The sequence below is a fragment of the Anolis sagrei genome, chromosome 4, assembly GCF_037176765.1.
Source record: "Anolis sagrei isolate rAnoSag1 chromosome 4, rAnoSag1.mat, whole genome shotgun sequence".
Classification (NCBI taxonomy): Eukaryota; Metazoa; Chordata; class Lepidosauria; order Squamata; family Dactyloidae; genus Anolis; species Anolis sagrei.
Window position 1 is genome coordinate 169,547,822 of NC_090024.1, and position 21,575 is coordinate 169,569,396.

Here is a 21,575-nt window from a genome sequence, read left to right on the forward strand (position 1 = left end):
CTTTGAATCAGTGAATCCTTCAACAATATTAGGAATGAAAAGGGTTGTTTTATTTACACGCTCCTCTTTTCTATACCGTGTAGAGCCAGTATTTTTCTTCCCAGCTTGGCCAGTGCACAGAAGTCAGTCATGAGGTTGTGCATGTGGAGTTGGCCAAGGGGAAAGAGGGTGGATGGGGTTGGTTGCCCATTAGCTTCCAAGCTACCACTTATGGCTCAGCCATGAGGTAGACACGTTTCTGTTTGCAAGGAACTCACACTATTACTATATTGGTTTCTGTGTTCCTGGCAAGTTGTACTTCCTCATTTAGTGGGAGGACAGAAAGGTAGGCAAGGCAGCAGAGAATTGCTACCACTCCCTAGCTAAAGACAGTGCATTGTTCTTGATCTTTCGTGGGTTTTCTGTGTCACCATAGGCTGATTTTGTTAATGAATCACTGGCCAAACTGGTTGGGCAAAGGGGATATTAGTTTAGAAAGAGCAAGAGCAGGAGCAGGTGCATCCAGTCGCACAGAAACTGGAAGGCTCTTGATGTGGATGCGTCTTTACTTCATGCTGCTATAATTCCCTAAAATCTTCTTCTGCGTATCTTCTCCAAACTGATGGAGTCTGCTTATGGGGCTGTGCTGTTTTTGATGCTTGTGACAGCATCAGCAGCCCAGGATGGTTGCATTTGTCCAATGAATATACGGACAACTTGTGAAATGGAGTCTGGTAGCTGCATATGCAGGGTGCTTGGTTCAAACCAGAGGGTGAACTGTTCAACACTGACTTCAAAATGTCTCCTCATGAAGGCAGAAATGGACAGAACACCCAGGCATTTTCCAAAATCTAAACATGCCTTTTTGGACAATGATGGACTTTATGACCCTGACTGTGATGCCAATGGGAACTTCAAAGCCAGGCAGTGCAACAAGACTGACACTTGTTGGTGTGTGAACAGTGCTGGAGTTAGGAGAACTGACAAGGGCGACGACAATATGAGGTGCAGTGAACTTGTCAGAACGAACTGGATCTTAATTGAATTAAAACAAAAAGAACGAGAAGATCCCTTCCTTGAGGCTGAGGTGGAAAACAGTCTCCGGCAATTCATTCAGAAGCGGTACCAGCTCCGTCAACATTTCATCCCAGCTGTCAAGTATGACTACCCATTCATTCAAGTTGAATTGAAACAGGACCTCATGCAGAAGACTTACCGAGATGTTGATATTGCAGATGTTGCCTATTACTTTGAAAAAGACATCAAACGTACTTCTCTTTTTCATTTCAGTAATGCATTTAATCTCTCTGTCAGCGGGGAACCTCTAGATATCGAAGAGATCCTAATCTACTATATTGATGAAAAGCCACCAGAGTTCTCTATGAAGCAGCTGACACCAGGCATTATTGCAGTGGTGGTTGTAGTAGTTTTGGCCTTTATTACTGGGATTACTATATTTGTATTTAACAGACGGCGGAAGACTGGAAAGTATGAAAAGGTGGAGATTAAGGAGATGGGAGAAATGAAGAGAGAAGAAAATGCGTAGCTGGTTTGATATTTGAGAAAATAGAAAGTAGATAGCAAGATCACCCTGTGCTTTTGAAGGAGGAAAGGGGTGTAGCTTTTTGTTTAAAAAGTGAAAGAGAAAAGCATCAATTTTACATAATTATCTGTAAGCAATAATGAATATTGAAAATACAGGGTTAGTCAAAATGAATAGGCCAATAAGAAAATTAATTGTAGCCGAATTGGTCTATTCATTTTGACTAACCCTGTATTTTAATACAGTTTAGTCTATGTGTCTTAGAGAAAAAGCTCCCTATGTATATCTCTCCCCTGATATTGTCCTGTTTTATAGTTAGGTGTTTGTTTGTTTTTTTTGAAAAATAAAAGTTGTTCTATAGCTACATAGTTAGCTTAATTTATATTGACTATGTGTCTGCATCTGTTTTGTGTGTATATCTGTAGCATGTTTCAGTGCCTGTTGGCCCTTGTTACTTAATTGTATGTGTCCTCTTTGTACTGTACTTATGAAACTGATTAAAAATTGTTATCTTTGATGGAGTGGCTGATTTGCAGAAAGGCATTCCTTCTACTATTTAAAAATCAGAGTTTCCATCCCTTAACTAAAACCATGTAACTATAGTAGTGATGGTACTACTGTACTACTATGACTACTACTAATCAATAATAATAATAATAATAATACTTCCTTTTGGGAACCCGTCATGGAACATGTACACATATGTCTCTATGTATAAAAAGCAACCTTCCTGAAGTAGGTTTTTTCTTAGAATTAGACTGTTGCTAAATCTCATGCTGTTATTAAGAATATTCTCTCCTAGTATAGATCAAACAGACAACAGTGCTTAGTACCATCTGGGTTATTTAGTGTATGGACTGACTTTTATGTCTGCTATTTCCAAGTATAATGCAACAGACACCCCAACAATGTATTGAATGTTATGATATGAAGTGCTCAGCATCCAAATTGGATGATTAAATCAAGAAATCACAGTAGTTCTTTCGTGGAAAGGCTTAGCAATCTTTCTCTCACAGTTGATTGGGGGAGGGGGGGGGGAGTCCTCTGTTTGGTCAATAGCTCTGCAAGGGTTTATGCCCACATTTTAGGACATGCTGTGGTATTCATTTTCTCTCATTAAAAGCTATCTTAACCCCAAATAGGCAGAATAAAGTCGGTCACTGCCACACTATGAGTAGGAAAGAGGAAACCTTTGGTTTTTCAGGGTTTTTGCCATTTAACATTGGCCTTGCTAAGTGATGCTGATGGAAATTACAGGCCAAAAATCTGATGGTCGAAAAGTTCCCTGTGTATGCAGTGAGGTGTAATTGTCTTCTCCCATCAAAGCTATAAGTCAGTACAAGCTATTGTTACAAACTGCGATGAATATTGCAAACTAGCCCAACCATTGCCTTCCCATCAATGGTTGTGCATTTCTGTGGCTTATTATCATGAAGATGAGGGGCAAATTAATCTGTAGGAACTTTTTTTGTAGAAGACTTTCCCATTAGGAAAACAATAGTAAATCAAGTAGTGTCCCTGGGATTTTTTAATATTGAAATAAGGTGCCTTATTGGATGCAAAAAAGGACAGGACATAGCTACGTAAAAGAGCTGAGGTCAGGTGGCATAAATTGGCATGCAAGTTATACCTGTTGAAATAGTCTCTTTTCAACAATTGCTAAAGTTACAACAGACCTGTCCTGTCCCCCCCCCCCCCCTTTTTTTTTTTTGCATAAGATCATCCTGTAGAGCAGTGCTTCTCAAGCTATTTGATGTGACCAAAAGATGAGCAATTCCCCTCTCCCCATGCTCCAGGGATCTGTATCTATCACATTTGTGCCATGTTGTTCTTATATTCAGTTTCCTGGAAGCAATGGCATTCAGACCACTTCTTGTCCAGGGACCACCACCTTGAGTTGCATTGCTATACAGAACTGGTGGAGCAGCAAAATTTCCCATATGTTGAAAATACAGCATTTTAATGTGAGTATTAGGCTTACGCACAGATTTATTTTTTGACATTTGTCTTCAGCTTGTTTGGAAGCCCGTAATGGCATGGGCTCCATCGCCATTTTTTGACAGAACAGTTGTCGTCGAAAACCGTCTGCTTTCGGTTTCTTTCGGTTACACGTTAAATGCAGGGATGGGGGCAGCCGCTGTCAGGAAAAGGATCCCAGGAACCGAGATTTCTTATGCCCTTTGTGAAACTCAGGTCTCCCCTACTGACAGAAGGGAAAGGGTCCCAGGAAGTGAGGTTTCTTAAGCCCTTTATTAAACTCAGATCTCCTCTACAGACAGAGGGAAAGGATTGCAGAAAGAGTGGTATCTTAACTCTAATGCTTTTAATCCTGGTTTTAATGAAGGATATAAGAACAAGCAATAACTAAAATGATGGGAAGGGGAGCCTGGGAAGTCATGCCCATGAGCCAGATAGAAAATGAATCTTTCGGCTTCTTGGATCAAAAACTGATTTCTGTCCTCCCGAATTTGGGAGGCTTAAAAAAAACAAACAGATCAGGACCCCCACCGAAATCCAGGACACCAAAATGGATTGTGGTTTACCCGGATTGTACAAGCCTAGTGGGTATGAACATGGTGAATGTTGCTTGTGTCGATTTAAAAATATAGCTGTAAGATCTTTGCAATAGATATGTAGTCTCTGTAATTGACTTTATCTGTGTGGGATTTCCCCCTGAAATTAGGTGCTTCAGATTACTTTCACTGGGATTTATTTTCCATTGATAATCATTTATTTGCAGTGGAAGGAGGAATGTAATTGTGAGTTACTTCAGCACAAGCAGTCAAGGGACTGGATGGGTGAGACGTGTTTGCATCACGTACTGCTTTATGGTACTAGGATCATCAGATGCATCTCCTTGTACAGTTGGAGGAACGATTCAACTATATTAATGATATAGAGAGCCAGTCCTCTTTTCACTCTGTCTATCCAAGCTTCAATTTTGCTATTTTGCTGGTTTGTTTTGGATGGAGAGAAGAGTTACTTTGATTTCTGTAAATCCCACAAGATTATGCTCAAGACAACTAGAGTTATCTAGGATATTTGTTAGCATAACTCAATTCTGTTCACTTGAATTGAATATAACTAAAATGGTTTAAACAGCTACAAAATTATTCAGGTAAACATCATCAATAGCTGTGTGAGTAAACAGAACATGTTTTTTCATATTTTGAGTTTTTAAAATCCTCTTTTTCAAAAGAAATTGGCTGTACACACTGGGACAATGATTACATCTTCTCCCTCATGAATATATATGATGTGTTTCAAGCAGTAACAGCATTTGAATCCATTTTGGAAAAGTCTGCTTTCTCACCAGAAGAGATGCGAAGATTGTATTCCTTTTCTTTCTTTGTGACTAAAAGTATGGTTGCTGAACACATCTTGCTGTTTCAGAGTGCACTTTTGTACATGCTGAAAATTTGGTGTATTACACTGTAAGGTTGTATTTTGAAAGGCAAATCAGATTTTTAAAATAAATATATCCTTAGAAGTCCCATTGAGCTTCAAGAAAGTGGGGCACAATTACTCACTTTAAAAACATCGCCTCGCTTAGAAATACTGTAGTTTTATGTGAAATACGTTAGGAATGAAAGATACTGTTTCCCATCCCGTGGGCTGCTACTATCCTATTATTAGCATGTATTATGAGAAAGGGCAGGCAGTGGATTCAGTGTGTATGGTAATCAAAACTATGTGACAAAAAACTGGCCCAAAATATTGATAAAATGTTTGAGAATAAAAAAAAAGAATATGCTAGATATTGTTAATTAATGTAATTCATTAACCTTTCAAGGATGGCTCACGGTATTTTTATGTATGTCATCAAAAACATGTTGTGTTCACTGCTAAGGGACAGAGAAGACTGAGGTCAGAAATGAGGAGGAATTCAGAATATGTCAGCAATTAATCAAAAGAAGAGTAAGATTAATTGCACCAAGAAAACACAGAAAACATTTCTGACTGCTTGTCATTCTAAAAGAAAGACCAGGAATAACATGAACAAATTCTATGGACTTCCAAAAAGCAATTGACTTCTTTTTCTGCTCTCTCGAAACTTTTCTTCCTTTAGCTACACATATGGATCAAATCAGGCCATAACTCTTCCCAGAAGCCACAATGACTAAACTGAAGCTCTTATTCTTTGGACATAAGAAAACATTTGTCATTTGTAAAGAGAATCGTACTTGTTAAGGTGGAAGGTAGGAAAAGGAGGAAGATCTCATTTAGATAGATTCAGTCTCTGACTCTGCAAAATCTGAACAGGACAGTTGGGAATAGGGCAACTTGGAGATCTCTCATCTGTAGGATTGCTATAAGGCAATGGTTCTCAACCTGTGAGTCCCCAGGTGTTTTGGCCTTCAACTCCCAGAAATCCTAACAGCTGGTAAACTGGCTGAGATTCCTGTGAGTTGTAGGCCAAAACACCTGGGGACCCATAGGTTGAGAACCACTGCTATAAGGCGAAGTCAGCTTGAAGGCAGATAACATTATCAACAACAAATACATGTGCTACCTGTGTTTTACACAAAAAGAGAGTTCTTTTCATCTCAGAAATTACATGAGGGGAAAAAGACAATGACTGTGAACAAAATTCCCATTCCTCCAATGTGCCGTCCACTGACACCATATTTATGCCCTTTAGCTACAGTTGTTTCTTTCCTGAGAGGTCTCCAGAGAATGGCAGCAGATGGCTCAGGAACAGGCAACTGTCAATGAATCACTACATTGTGTGGTATTGACCTAAATTATCGCCACACAATTGGATCAGGTTCATGATGATTGACCAGCAATCTAGATATACATGTAAAGATGTTCTCTCAGTAGTAATATTCAATTTTAAAATGGGGTCAACCCATAATGTATTATCTGAGCAAATAATTTCCCCAAGCCTTAGAAAAATCACCTACTGTGTTTACTTTGACAAGCAGGCATGCTGGTGGATAACCAAGAAGAATAACATAGTGGAAGATAGACTTTTTTGCATGTAATTCCAGATTTTCCCAATTCCTCATCTTGAGCAATCTTTTGTGGCTCAACAAGTCCTACTACATGGCAAACTCTACTCCTTGAATTTCTTTTACAGTGAGGTCAAAATTCCAACTTCTCACTTTTGATCTACTGTAATATTTTTAATTCACAATGGTGTTGATAGCTAATGTGTCCATACATGTTGGATTGTGCAAACCTCCAACATATGTACAATAACTTCTGAGAACACAGTTCAGCTTTTATCATACCATTTCAAATGCTACTTATTGAACACTTCTTTGGGATGTCAAAAGTGGAACCCATGTATGCAGTAGCTTCATCCAACTCATGTGCCACTGATTGACAAGTAGCATGTGCAGGTTCTTTAAGTATTTTTCAAGTAACACAGAGACTTCTAATTCTTTGGACTGTATGACCTTAATTTTATTTTCTCTAGCTTGATGTTCTTGAGATATTTTGAACTACAACTTTTATTGCCTCATCAAACTTCAGTCTTATAGTAAAAAGGCTTCACAGACTTTAACTTGTTAAAAAATGCATATCATGGAGCCTGACCAACTAACAAGAGATCAAGTTGTGCAACAATATATTACTGACTGTTGTGTGGTAATGTGAATTGGATCTGAAAAAGGAAATTAACTCCTTTTACCCGAGAATATACTTCACATTCCATCTCCTTGCAATATGGACAGAAAATCTACAAAGGGACGAAAGTCCAGTGGTTGTTAATATACCAGTGAGGAAGGATAAACATTATTTTGGGGGGCAATTAAACTAGAATTTCTGCATAATCATGTTCCCAAAGAGTAACCAAGTTAGTTTGCTGTTACTATGACAAGAACCAAGGGTCTTGAAGTATTCTGCAGATTAACACAAATATTCATGATAATCATCACTAATAATAATAATAATCGTTCTCATATTTATTTATTTGTACCCTGCCTTTCTTACAAAATTGGGACTTAAGCAGAAATTAGGACTCAAGTTAGAATAAGATTTGTCTTTATGGATTTGATGAAGTGGATTCTGGCTCACAAATGCTTATGCTACATTAAATGTGTTATTGCTGAGGTGCAAGAAAACTCTTGTTATTTTAGAATAATTGTGCTGTTTATCATTCAGAGTGATCTCACTACATTCGAAATTGATTTCTTGTCCTTAGATATGCCTTGGAGAAAGACACATATATAAAACCACAAGTACTTTATGAAAATCACTTAGAATGGCTTCAGCAATTAAATAATCATGATATAATAGCGATTTAAAAAAAACAAAGTCATTTATCTCTTAGATTTTTAACCACTTCTTCAGACGGGTGATTGTAGTATTAACAAATTGCCCCTCAATTCCCTACTCCTTAATTGGGATTGTTAATAGTATTACAGCAATAATCTTTCCCATGCAGGTACAATTACCCTTTTCACAGCCTTCCCATTGATCTGCCTCGGGGTTTTGATAAATTTCTAAGTGTCGCAATTACCTCATTTTAATGCTAAAATTAATCTTGAGATGTTACAATTGCCTATCAGAGCAGGAAAGACTTGACTTTTCCAGGATGTTTTTTTTTTTTTTTTTTGCAAAATATATATATATATATTTGGCAGCCAGAAAGCAGAATTCCTTATGCCACAGTTTCTGCCTCATTAAAATTTTGCACACACTGAATAAGCTGACAAGATCCTCATTTCATTTTCATGAAGGTCTTTGCTCCCTGAGGGACAATACACTTTCGAATCCTACTCCAGCGCACTTCACTACCTAGGAAACAATTATGGGGGAACACATGGTTGTTATCTAAATGAGAGGCAGAATGAGAATGGATTTGTAATCCTCCTTAGAGATGGACCCCCAAAGAACTGGTGACATTTGCTCCCATTATTTCTCAGACATTTTTTATTTGGAATAAATGTCTGTCCCCACAAGGTTTGGGGTATGCGTGCGGAGGAGGAGGGAGGTTTCCCCTAGACTTTCAGGAGGAGAACAAAGCCTAGCATCTGTATAATAATTGGATATTTCTAGTAAACTGTTTATGAGGAAGAAATCTCCAAAGCAGCAGTGGTGAAAATTTCCTAGCATTAACCCTCTCAGCACTCCGGGGATCTTTAAACAGACTTAATTTACTAATGCAGAAAGCCAAATATGAGCAAGTATTCATTAGAAGGGAAACACTTGTTTTAATATATATATATACACACACACATATATATATATTGCATATACTTGAGTATAAGCCGAAGCACCGAATTTTACCACAAAAAACCAACAACAGGGAAAACGTATTGACTTGAGTATAAGCCGAGGGTGGGAAATGCAGCAGCTACTGGTAAATTTCAAAATAAAATAGATACCAATAAAATTACATCAATTGAGGCATCATTAAGTTAAATGTTTCGGGACATAAAACTGTAATTTATGATAGGACTGTCCAAATCTGATTAAACCATCATTCTAACCTTTTTCAATGTAAATGTGCTTACGTATCCTTCCAATAATAGAATAAAAGAATAAAAGTAATAAAAATAATAATCGAGTAAAATAATGGAAATGTAATAATAACAGTAATAATAGAGTAAAAGAATAAATGTAACAATAATAATAATAGAGTAAAATAATAAATAGAATAATAATAAATACAGTAAAAGAATAAATGTAATAAAATAATAGAATAAAACAACAAAGTAATAAGAGGAAAATAAATGTAATAATAATAGTAAATAAGAGTAAAATAATAAAAGTAATAATAGAGTAAAATAATACATATAATAATAATAATAATAATAATAGAGTAACATGATAAATAATTTTAACTCCAGTATAAGCCAAGGAGGGCTTTTTCAGCCTAAAAAAGGCCTGAAAAACTCTGTCTATACTCAAGTATATACAGTATATATAATGAAGGTAAGGCATACATATCATGTTTTGTTAAAGACTGTGTCCATTCATATTCTTTCAGTAAGCTATTACAATGAAGAATGTGTCAGACAGAAAAGGATTGGGTTAATTTTTTTAATGTTGAAAAAAGAGTGGATAACACTACTTGGAGTGAATGGAAACATATTCAGTGGAGGCTTGAATTGACAAAAAGCAGGGAATGTATGATACAAAATAAAAGCAGTTTATGGTAAAACAATTTTAAATTGAGGTGAGAATGTAGAATGAACAAAATTGTTCACCATTTCCTCCCAGCTCAAACTGGCTAAGGCAGGTAGTTGGAGACCAGATTAACCAATCTCTTGTGAGGGTAGTAGTAGTAGGAGTAGTAATAATGATAATAATAGTATTACCTGCTTTGCAGCTTGTGGCAGGATACAACATGATTAAAACAGATAGAACACAACACTATTTAAATTTATATACTAGAGGTAAAATGCAAGTTAAAATCCACAAGTTAAAATTGACTGGGTAGGCCTGCTGGAAGAGATAGGTCTTCAGTTGTATCTTAAATTCTGATAGCTGATTTATTGATTGAATCTCTACCTGCAAGTAATTCCACAGGAAAGTATCTTTGCCTGGAGTGAGAGATCAATTCAACACCACTGTAATCCTTCTTGCTCTCCTAATACTCGGGGAGATAGTGAGGATATATATTTTGGCAATGCTGATGTTCGTGTTCAGAGGTGGGCAATGTGTAGTTCATCAGCCACATTTACCCCAGGGGTTGTTTTGGGGAACTCTCAGGGATTAAAAGAATTGCTCCAAAATGACCAAAAATTATCTTGGTGGTGTTATGGAGGGCTTCTCCCTATCTTTGGACCTCAATGAGACTTCAAGACAAAGAATACTCTCAGAACGCTCAGAAGATTGCAAACTATTGTAGGTCTCTGTGCCCCATAGGAGGCATTTCGAAGCAATATATTTTATTTGCAGGAACAAGTGTGTTTGTGTGTGTGTGTGTGTGGGGGGGGGGGGAGCTGTGTGGGGGTGCAGGTGTATTGGAGGACATATGCAGCCCCCTAGAATTCAAGTCCTATCCTACATCAGTGGTGGCAAACCTATGGCATGTGTGCCACAATAGGCATGCGGCACTCTCTCTGCATCAATTCTGCTTTGTAGATGCATCCATTCTCTCTCTGCCATATCACTTACAAGTGTGGAAATATGCAGAGCATTTCTGTACATGTTGACAAAGAGGTATTGAATTCTATAGAATTACTTACAGGAAACTATGTGTAGGATTTCAGCATCAACATACTTGTTAAATGTTCATAAATGCTCAACCCTAATTTACCAATAAGGTTGTATTCAGCACCTTACCCTCAGCCCTATAGTTTGCTTTTGGCACAAGCCCATGCCCTGCCCTCTCAAATCTGATCATGCCCACCATATTCCTGGTTATTGGTTGTTGAGGTAGGTTTGATACACTTTTATGAGGGTTAGCGTAAGGGTTTGGGCAAGGTTTAGGGTTTGGGTTAGCGTAAGGGTTATGGTAAGGGTTATGGTAAGGGTTAAGGTAAGGGTTTGGGTTAGCGTAAGGGTTAGCGTAAGGTTTAGGGTTTGAGTTAGGGTTACAGTTAGGGTAAGGGTTACATTTAGGTAAGAGTTAGCTAAGGGTTAGGGCAAGGTTTAGGGTTTGGGTTAGTGTAAGGGTTAGGGCAAGGGTTTGGGTTAACGTAAGGGTTAGGGTAAGGTTTAGGGCTTGGGTTAGTGTAAGAGTTAGCGTTTGGGTTAGCTTAAGGGTTAGGGTAAGGGTTATGGTTAGGGTTTGGGTTCGTCTAAGGGTTAGGGTAATGTTTAGGGTTGGGGCTTCGGTTAAAGTTAGGGTAAGGTTTAGGGTTTGGGTTATTATAAGGGTTAGGGTAACGTTTAGGGTTTGGGTTTCGGTTAGGATTTTGGTAAGGTTTAGGGTTTGCTTTAGGACTACAGTTAGAGTATAGGTTATGGTTGGGATAAGGGTTAGGGCAAGGTTTAGGCCTTGGGTTTGTGTAAGGGTTAGGGTAAGGTTTAGGGTTTGGGCTACAGTTAGGGTAAGGGTTACGGTTAGGATAAGGGTTAGGGCAAGTTTTAGGGCTTGGGTTGTGTTAGCGTAGGTTAGGGTAAGGGGTTAGGGTTAGTCTTACGGTAGGTTCAGGGTTAGAGTTTCACCATTAAAGAACTCTTGCATTCCTTCTATATTATCTGTCTCCAGCCTGGCTTACATCAGCTGAGTCTCTCTTTCACAAACAGTGCTTCCGAAGGAGTGATGCGCTTGGAGCTTCCGGACCCAGCTATCATATTGTTACCGATCGCCGTTACCTTCCCCCTGGAGCAGTACCTATTGATCTACTCACATTTGCATGTTTTCGAACTGCTAGGTTGGCAGAAGCTGGGGCTGGCAGCGGAAGCTCACACCGCTCCCTAGATTCGAACCTGTGACCTTTCAGTCAACAAGTTTATCAGCTCAGCAGTTTAACCCGCTGCACAAATTTCTCAGGGTTCCTTTGCCAGGGTGTCAGATTTGGTAGCTCTGGGTGCCTCTCTACACTGTGGAATGAATGCAGTTTGACACCCCTTGGCTCAGTTTGACATTGCCGTGGCTCAATGCTATGGAATCCTTGTGATTTAAAGAAGCAGCAGCGCTCTTTGGCAGAGAAGGCTAAGGGGAGCATAGCAAAGGCAAGGGTTCCCTAGCCTTGAGCCAGTGTAGAGAGGCGCCTTCTGTGGCTCAGAAAGCAAAGCCAGGGCTGGCTGGCTGGCTGGCCTGAGACGGGAAAGAGCCACCGCCTTGTGGGCTCGCAGCCCAAACTGAGCGTGACGCAGCCAGGGATTGGTCCCTCGGAAAGGAAGCGGTCCAATCGAGCAGCAGTGCCTCCAAAGGCTCTTAAAGGGCCAGCAGAGCCAAGCGCCTGCTTCTCCCCGCTCTTCCTGCACCGAAAGGCCTTGACGTGGCTGGGGAAGGATCCCGCCTGTCCCTTCCCCTTCCTTTCCTTCCACCCGCGGAAAGGGATCCCCAGCCGGGTTTCCGCATTTTGGAGAAGGACTGGAAATCCCAATGCCATGAACTCCTCCCCACGCCTCCTCTGGCTGTAATCTTGCCACATTCCTTTTCCGGGTTGGTTTGTTTATTTATTCCCTGCTTGCTGGTAGGTGGAGGAATGCAGGGAAAACCCACGCAGCCCTTCCTTTGAGTGGTTGCTCCTACCTTCGGCCTTGATTCACCTGGGTTGCGCGTTTCCCACGTTCAGGGCCTGGACGCGTGTTGCTTGGGCGCTTCCCACGTTCAGGGCCTGGACGCTCCTGCTTCCTAATGGATGGGACTGCCAGATGGTCTTGGGTTGCAGGATGAATGCGGATCTAGAACAATTTAAACAGCTACGGAATCATGGGAGTTGTAGTTTTGCAAGGCAAAGACAAAGAGGGCTGGGGGCTCACCAAACTACCAATCCCAGGATCCCATCGCCTTGAACCATGTCAGTGAAAGCAGTGCCAAACTGTATCCTATAGTGCAGGCATGGGCAAACTTGGGCCCTCCAGGTGTTTTGGACTTCAACTCCCACAATTCCTAACAGCCGGTAGGCTGTTAGGAATTGTGGGAGTTGCAGTCCAAAATACCTGGAGGGCCCATGCTTGCTATACGGTATCTCCACCCAATCCTCCCTTCTTAACCTGATGTATTCAGAGCTCTAAATTATACTATTTTATTGTTCGCCTATGAATGAATAGGCTTAGTGGAGTTTCTTGCCTTGCGTTTACACTGGAATTAATGGAGCTCGACACCACTATGATTGCCATGGCTCAAGGCTATGGAATCCTAGGAATGGTAGTTTGGTGAGCCTCCAGCACTCTTTGCCAGAGAAAGGCTAAACCAGTGGTTCTCAACCTGTGTCCCCAGATGTTTAGGCCTTCAACTCCCAGAAATCCTCAACAGCAGGTAAACTAGCTGGGATTTCTGGGAGTTGTAGGCTAAAACACCTGGGGACCCACAGATCGAGAACCAATGGGCTAAAGGCTCTGTCAACTCCCACAACTCCGTAGCATTAAGTGACATCCAAATCAATATTGTGCCTTTTTTTTCTTTGCACTTTATTTTGAGTGTTTTGGTCTCTCTTTCTCTCCCACCCCCCATATTTTGAAATATAATACATACAGATGTATGAGATATCTTGGACATGGGAACCCAGTCTAAACATAAAATTCATTATTTGTTGTCGACGTCTGGAAGCACTGTGTTGCTGTGAGTTTTCTGAGCTGTATGGCTATGTTCCAGAAGCATTCTCTCCTGACATTTTGCCCACATCTGTGGCAGGCATCCTCAGAGGTTGTGAGGCTTGTTGGAAACTAATCAAGTGGGATTTATATATCTGTGGCATGTCCAGGGTGGGAGAAAGAACTCTTGTCTGCTTGAGGCAAGTGCGAATGTTGCATTTTATCACCTTGATTAGCATTGAATAGCCTTACAGCTTCAAAGCTTGGCTGCTTCCTGCCTGGGGGAAAGCATTTCTTTTTTTTTTTAAAATGTTGTTTTTTCGTGTCAGGAGCAACTTGAGAAACTGCAAGTCACTTCTGGTGTGAGATAATTGACCATCTGCAAGGACGCTGCCCCAGGTGCCACCCGGATGTTTGATGTTTTACCATCCTTGTGAGAGGCTTCGCTCATATTCCCTATCGGTCAGCGGTCCTGCTGGCACAAGGTTTTAACCCATTGCGCCACCAGGGGCTCCAGTCCTTTGTTGGTAGGTGATTAGTTGGCCTTGATTGTTTCTTGTCTGGAATTCCTGTTTTTAAGTGTTCCACTTTACTTTCTGTTCTGATTTTAGAGGTTTTTTAAATACTGGTAACCAGATTTTGTTCATTTTATGGATTCCTCCTTTCTGTTGAAATTGTCCACTTGCTTATGGATTTCAGTGGCTTCTCTGTGTAGCCTGACATGGCGGTTGTGAGAGTGGTCCAGCATTTCTGTGTTCTCAAATAATATGCTGTTTCCAGGGTGGTTCATCAGATGTTCTGCTATGACTGACTTCTCAGGTTGAAGCAGTCTGCAGTGCTTTTCGTGTTCCTTGATTTGTGTTTGGGCAATGCTGCATTTAGTGGTCCCAATGTAGGCTTGTCCACAGTTGCATGGTATACTGTAGACTCCTGCAAAGGTGAGAAGAAATGTCTAAGCTCTGAAATTTCAAGGTGATTCAATGCTAATCAAGCTGATCAATTGCTACATTCACACCTGCTTCAAACAGACAAGAGTTATTTCTTCCACTCTGGGCATTCCACAGATATATAAACCTCACTTGCCTAGTCTCCAACAAATTTCACAACCTTTGAGGATGTCTGTTATTGATGTGGGTGAAATGTCAGAAGAGAATGCTTCTGGAATATGGCCATATAGCCCAGAAAACGTACAGCAACCCAAAATTCATTATGCTTCATATATACACATAGCCTGGAGGTAATTTGCAGGATAGTAATTTTATATCCAATATTTTTAGTAATTTTTTTTCGTGTCAGGAGTGACTCCTGGTGTGAGAGAATTGGCCGTCTGCAAGGACGTTGCTCAGGGGACGACTGGATGATTTGATGTTTTTATCATCCCTGTGGGTGGCTTCTCTCATGTCCCCGCATGAGGAGCTGGAGCTGACAGAGGGAGCTCATCCGCCTCTCCCCGGATTCGAACCTGCGACCTGTCGGTCTTCAGTCCTGCCGGCACAGGGGTTTAACCCACTGCGCCACCGGGGGCTCCTATTTTTAGTAATGTTGTGAGTGTTCATTAGAAAACACAGCTGTCACCATTGCAGGCTCCCATGTGAACAATTTGGGAGGATTTCAGATTCCCCAATAGGGGATATTAAATTTGTAGCATCCTCACCCAAAGAGCTCTTTTATGGCAATTAATCGTGAGGAGTATTATGGGAATTTTAGTTCCTTTTCATGAAACATAAATGTATTGTTAATGATGAAGTGTTTACTGGTGAACTGCCATTGAGCCAGATTTTGTGATTCAAAAGACGAAGTGGCTTAATACAGCCAAGAAAGGAAGGTTTTCGTGAAAGTATACGAGAGCTCTGTTCTAGGCCTCTTCCTCACAGCTGAATGAAATCCCACATTATCTGCTTTGAACTGGAATATTTGGCAGTGTGGACTCAGATAGCCTAGTTCAAATAAGATAGTGTGGGGTCAGACTAGCACTCACAATATAATAATATTATTATTATTTTCTGCCTTGCTATTCTGGGATATAGGGCTGTGTGGAAGGACCCCTTCTCATTGCTCTCTTCCTCTTAAATTAGGAGGCCTGTAATAATAGCATAAAGTGTGCTACTGTTTTGTGGCAGCTTGACCAACTTTTTAATTTGAGTACATAATGTTGCATATCTTTAAAGGTTGTTTTAGCTAAAGGAGTTCATATTTTATCACCTGTTTTACTTCTCTTTGCCTCTAGTCCTCCTGCGGCCAAGAACGCTTGCATTTGTTTTAAAATCTTTGCCCAATGGCACAAGCCAGGGAAGCTTCAGAAACGTACATGGTGTATTTTGAGCATTTAATTGTCATAGTAACCATATATCTTTTTTTGGTATTTTGTTGTGTTTTGCTTCATTACCAACATGGCTACCACTAAATATATTACTAGCTTTTGCAGTAATGTTTTGCTCTATATTTTAATGATCCTGATTTAGGAAACGAAACTGAACCTATGACAGAAAGGAAGAGAGATGGCTGTCTTCAGTGCATCAAGGAACTGTGTTTTAACCCGTCTGACTTCTTTGGCCAGTTGGCGCAAGTGCATTCATCCTTACGCGTTTTCTAGTGAAGCCTTGAATGGACACCAATATCAAGTAACCAAAGGCCAGAGATGGAATAAAAACAATAGCCCAAGATGCTACTTAATGACTGATAACTCCAGTATTTATAGAAATGTCATTAATAATAGCCAAGGGTGTTTTCTGAACACTAAGAATGAAGGACTACACAGAGTTGCACACGTCTGTTCTGGGAGGCCCTGTCCTTTCCTTCAGCAACAGGCAAGAAAAAAAGAAGTATTGTTGGGAAGATTTCCCTCTCAGAAGTTGAATCACATTGCTGCAGTTCAGGATGTCCAGATCTTCAGGCCTTTTCATGGGACATCAGCACTGAGGGCAGCTCCCGTCCCACTCCTGTGGGTCCTTTTGAAGCCAGTTCAGAAACTCTTCGCTATCATCCTTGGGAGGTAAATACTGATATTGCTTTAGATGTACAACCTGGTATTTGGATGTTATAGGAAAAGCTGTTTGTGAAGTTTGTGGTCTTCTTATGAGGTTTCCAATGTGAAAGCTCGTTAGTATTATCATTCGTCATCTTTTTCCTAGCTTTTTTCAAGCTTGGTGAGATCGTTTGGCATTGTATATGATCCTCTTCTTAGATGGCATTCTAAAGACGTTTCCTAAATTGGAAAAAGCACTATAACAGGAGTGAAGATTGTGTGTCTTTCCACACAGTCATGGATTGCCATTTCTATCAGTTCTAACCAGAATAGCCATTTGAGAGGGATCATGAGAGTTATGGTCTAGCACTATTCCCCATAGGAATACCCTCTGTTTTCCCCAGCAAAAGATGACAGAATAGTATTTCACTATATCTCTTTCCTTCCAATTTTGGGTCTATGTCTCTTTCCTCAAAAGACACACAGATAATCAAGTGATAGTTAATTCTTTAAAAGGGGATTGACAAAAACTTGTAGGAAGGAAAGAGTAAAACCTGCTCATTTATTTGTTGTACAACCAGATTATTCTTGGCTAAGGAAAGGCCAGTGGCAAATTTCTCCTCTTTTTAATGTTGGGTCCCCATGGCTTTATATTTTCAGAGCAATCCTGATGACATGGATTGTCATGTTTCTGACACTCTAGAGCAGTGGCTCTCAACCAGTGGGTCCACAGGTATTTTGGCCTACGACTCCCAGAAATCCAAGCCAGTTTAGCAGCTGTTAGGATTTTTAGGAGTTGAAGGCCAAAACATCTGGGGACCCACAGGCTGGGAACCACTTCTCTAGAGATTAGCACATATAGCAATGGATTCAAATTGCAGGAAAAGAGATTCTACATAAACATTAGGAACATTAGGACAGTAAAAGCGGCATAAAGACTTCATCACACAGGGCATTTTAGCACTGTTTTGTTGCTTTTATTAACGGCAAGGGCAGGCATGTCACGCGTCATCACACAACGCATGGCAGGCCCTGCCCACAGTCTTCCCACAGTGGAGGGGAAGCGCCAAAAGGAACTTCCTCCAGCACTACAGGGAGGATAGTGTGTTTTGCTCTCCTTTTCCCCATATGATGGAGGAAAGGGTGACGAGGCAATGCACGTTGCCATGCGTTGCCACCCTTTCTTCCATCTGATGAGGATAGTGACAGGGTGCCAATGCACCCTGTCCCATCCTCACAGTATGATGGAGGAAGGAGGGAGGGCATGCGGAGCATCACAAGCTGCCCCACACTCCTTCCCCTTTGCTTGAGACTGCTGATGAAACAGTACATCCAAAAGGGCCATGTGGGCTTAAGAGTGGAATATGATACCTTGGAGTGTAGTGAAATCTCCTTCTCTGGAGGGTTTTAAGCAGATGCTCAGGCCCATCTATACTACCATATAATGTGGTTTGAACTGCATTATAATGGTCAGTGTAGACGTATATAATGCAGATTGAACTGGATTATAATTATGTAATTATATAAGTCTACACTGCCATATAATCCAGTTCAGTGCAATTGATCTGCATTCTGAAACTGCATTGTAGGTAGTGTAGATGGGGCCTCAGTGATCATCTATCAGGATGGCTTTGATTTTGTGTTTCTGCATGGCAGGGGGTTGGACTGCATGGCCTTGGGTCTCTTCCAACGCTATGATTCCGATTCAAACATAAGTCAAGCTTTCCAGGAAGTCTGGCCATTTCCTTCATTTGGGGCTTTAAGTGCCTGGTGTTTAAAAAGTTTCATAGAGCTAAATTCAAGTGTGCCCCATTGCTGATCACTTTGTGAATATAGAAACAAAAGGAAGAAATATGCCCTAAACATTATGCATGTAAAATCATACTCCTTTTGTGGCTTAGAAGCCTTAGATGCTGGATGTTCTTTCTGCGTTTTTGGTTCTGTGCTCTCAAGGCAATGTATCTTTCTTTTAAATGATAAGTTGTATATTTGTTTATAACCAAACATTAAAATGTATGTAATTATTCTTTCTCTTCTGTTGTTGGGAAACATTGTAAGTCTTCACTGTTAGAGTTATCGTTGAGTGTTTATTTCTCCCAGTTGTTAATGACTCCATTCATTCTCGTTCTTGGTTTATAGAATGTGGTTTGGAGAGCTTGTATACAGTCAACTAGATTTTAGAAATGCACCATGTCTTTAGTTTTAAAAAAAATTGCTTAATTAACAGCAGGCACAGTTCAGCCAGTCTCTAGTTTTGATAGAATCTATGTGGAGAGGGAAGTGCTTATCTTCATGTTTTTACCCTTTGTTGTGACCTTATGTTGCTAATGCACCATAATGCACAATATCAGCATACAGTGGTCATGCACAGTTCCTTTGATCTTCTATCTCATAAAAGAAATATAAAGGTTATAGAAATCTATGGCGTTGTGTGATGTTTGCATTGCGCTTTGTTTTGTAAACAGAAATGATGTCCTTTGTTTCACTTTGTATGTGGTGTTCCGGATTGGAGTTTATGTAAACAGGCTTTAAAATATATTGATCTTGAACATGTTTTCCAATTAAAATGGGTAGGGTTCAAAACACAGTTTATGCTTAAGCAAAACTATTAGTGGCCTAGTTCGGGGACTTTTTGACTTTGAAGGATTGACTACTTCTTTCTGACCCAATGCTTTGATGTCAAATTTGTTTTGAAAGTATTAAGTTTTGAAAATAAAATGGCTTGTTGCATGGAGAGAGAATTACTGTTTGCACAAAAATAAGTCTAAGACCCTCCTGGAGTCTTAGAACTAGCTTTATATTTTGTGGGGATCTTATCCATAAACTGTATATTTACACTAAGATTTCTGCATTTACCTTCTAGATGTTCAAGAATATCTGTGCAACTTTCTATTAAATATAAGTTATATATAAAAGAAGAGTACATAGAATAAAGTATGTGAAACAGATCTCAATTTTTATTTTGCTTTAACTTACTGTTAGAAATATAGCTTTTAGTTATTTTAATAGTGGTCTTGGAAGATAAGGGTCAGAGTTGGTTAGTACTTGGATGAGAGACCAGTACCAGGTACTGTAGACTATTTTTCAGAGGAAAGAATTAGCAAACCCACTACTGAATATTCTTTGTTAAAGAAAACCTATGATAAATCATGGGGTCACTGAAATTAGTAGGTGACTTGAAAGCTCATACACAATAGAGGTATATTTAAGTTAATGAAGTTCAGTTGGCCCTCTACACTTGCAGGATGGTCTTTTGCAAATTTTATTATTTACTGATTTGATTGAAATGTTCTCCCCAGGAATCTAAGGACTGTGTTTTGACTAGTTCACTGTGATGGGCACTGGCTCTGCTCTGTGGCCATAACAACAGGTATGAAGCTCATCTGGTGTAACATGGACTTGACCCTCATTACTTAAAGTTGCTGGCTACTCCAGAGCTTTCTCAAAAGTCTGTATTATCCAGGTACTTTGGGCTAGTGTAAACAACTCCAGCCCTTCTTTGCAATTTCCTCAAAGCCCATGATGCAAAATAATGATGACAGTGATGATGCAAATCTTTAGCTAGAGAGTGGACCAGGCAGTTTTGTAGTATCTTGGCAGAAGTATCTCTGGCAAATTGAGGCTTCTGTTTGATGCTTTGTTTTATGTTGATATAATTTATTTGATAGGTTATTTTAGATGTTAAGTTATAATTTGTTTTATATGTTGCGTTATTTTTTGCTATTATGTATGAATTGGTTGTTGTATTCAGGCATTGAATGTTTGCCTTTTTGTGATTGGAAACCACCCCGAGTCCTTTGGGGAGATAGGGCAGAATATAAATAAATTCTTTTTATTTATTATTATAAAAATGCTTCTTTGTCAGAGGATCTGTGAACTGAGCTATACCTGTAGTTATTTTTTTTCCTGTCTTGTATACTTTTTGGTGTCAATGATTTTTTGAAGCTAGCAGTTTGAAGATTAAAAAGAGGAGTAACTTGTGTTTGCTTGGATTCCTGCTCATCTTTCAAAATTTTCAGTTTACTCAGGTTTTCTTCTCGTTATATTGTTCCTATCTCTGAGACTTCACAATATATGACTAACCTATTTTAGTGTTGTTTTTAAATGAAAAAAGAATAGTTTTCTTCAAAGGGCCAGGTTTTCTGCAAATCCACAGTGTGTCTGTGTCTCCTGTTTTCTCTCTGTTTTTGCAGCCAGTGCATCAGCAGGTAGCATATCATTTTACTGGTATATCAAAGGATAATTTATTGTCACCTCAAAGCTTGTTGTATAAATGTGCTTTTGTGTGTCATTTCAGACTCTTTTTAATGCTTCTTTCAGCTTATTTCAACGTGACAAACATTGTTTGCATTCAAATATGTTTATTTTGTACTCTTGTGTTCCACTTTTTGGGATGTGGGTATGGGGGATATACTTGAAACTCTTAGTGCTGTGGCATTGTCTTATAGGTCAAACGGTACAACAGAAGCAAATATTTTATTTCTCATACTTCCAAATAATATGGCTGATTTGAGTTAAAATGAACTTATGTTGGACGATTGTACCATTGACTGCAAAACATGTTGAGCCAATACTGTTTTTTTCCTCTTGGCTTCCTTAACTTTCCCAGTCTTTGTGCTTTACAGGAGTATAAGAAAATGGTGGCGTGCTCTTCCACCAAACAAGAAGGAATTATTTAAGGAAAGTGCAAGAAGAAATAAGTGGAAGATTGCCTTTGGACTATGTGGCTTTGGAATTATATTTATCATGTTTTATTTTACCCATTTGGAGGAGACGCCAATCACTGGACGTGCTCGGCTTCTGGTGTTTGGGAAGGAACATTTTGCTGAATTGTCTCAGTTTGAGTATGACATGGTAAGTGATCATTGTAAACATTTTGTTAGAAGATAATTAAACTTTACCCCTTTCTTGTTCTAGCAGAATTTCTCAGATACAGAATGATAATGAAAAACCTTGCTTTGTAAGACTCTGCTCTTG

At 39.7% G+C, this 21,575-nt stretch overlaps 2 protein-coding genes across 5 annotated transcripts in view; both read left to right on the forward strand.

Annotated features, from left to right (window-relative positions):
* Window positions 1–255: 255 nt before the first annotated feature.
* TACSTD2 (tumor associated calcium signal transducer 2) lies at window positions 256–2,038 on the forward strand. Its single transcript, XM_060773596.2, has one exon. It carries the CDS (start codon window positions 602–604, stop codon window positions 1,523–1,525), a length of 924 nt encoding a protein of 307 aa, XP_060629579.1. The 5' UTR covers window positions 256–601; the 3' UTR covers window positions 1,526–2,038.
* Window positions 2,039–12,289: 10,251 nt separating this feature from the next.
* OMA1 (OMA1 zinc metallopeptidase) overlaps window positions 12,290–21,575 on the forward strand; it is a 35,641-nt gene continuing 26,355 nt past the window's right edge. For 2 of the 4 annotated variants that reach the window (XM_060773595.2, XM_060773593.2), the window contains exons 1-3: window positions 12,290–12,539; window positions 16,096–16,625; window positions 21,224–21,452. In XM_060773595.2, coding sequence (XP_060629578.2) covers window positions 16,132–16,625; window positions 21,224–21,452 — 723 coding nt within the window. In that variant the 5' untranslated portion in view covers window positions 12,290–12,539; window positions 16,096–16,131. Of the gene's footprint in view, window positions 12,571–13,962; window positions 14,161–16,095; window positions 16,626–21,223; window positions 21,453–21,575 lie in introns of all 4 variants that reach the window. The other 2 variants (XM_067467864.1, XM_067467865.1) reach the window with 2 other exon arrangements.

Excerpts from the sequence above, each read along its gene's own strand:
- TACSTD2 (XM_060773596.2), top strand. The coding sequence starts at position 602 with ATGGAGTCTGCTTATGGGGCTGTGCTGTTTTTGATGCTTGTGACAGCA.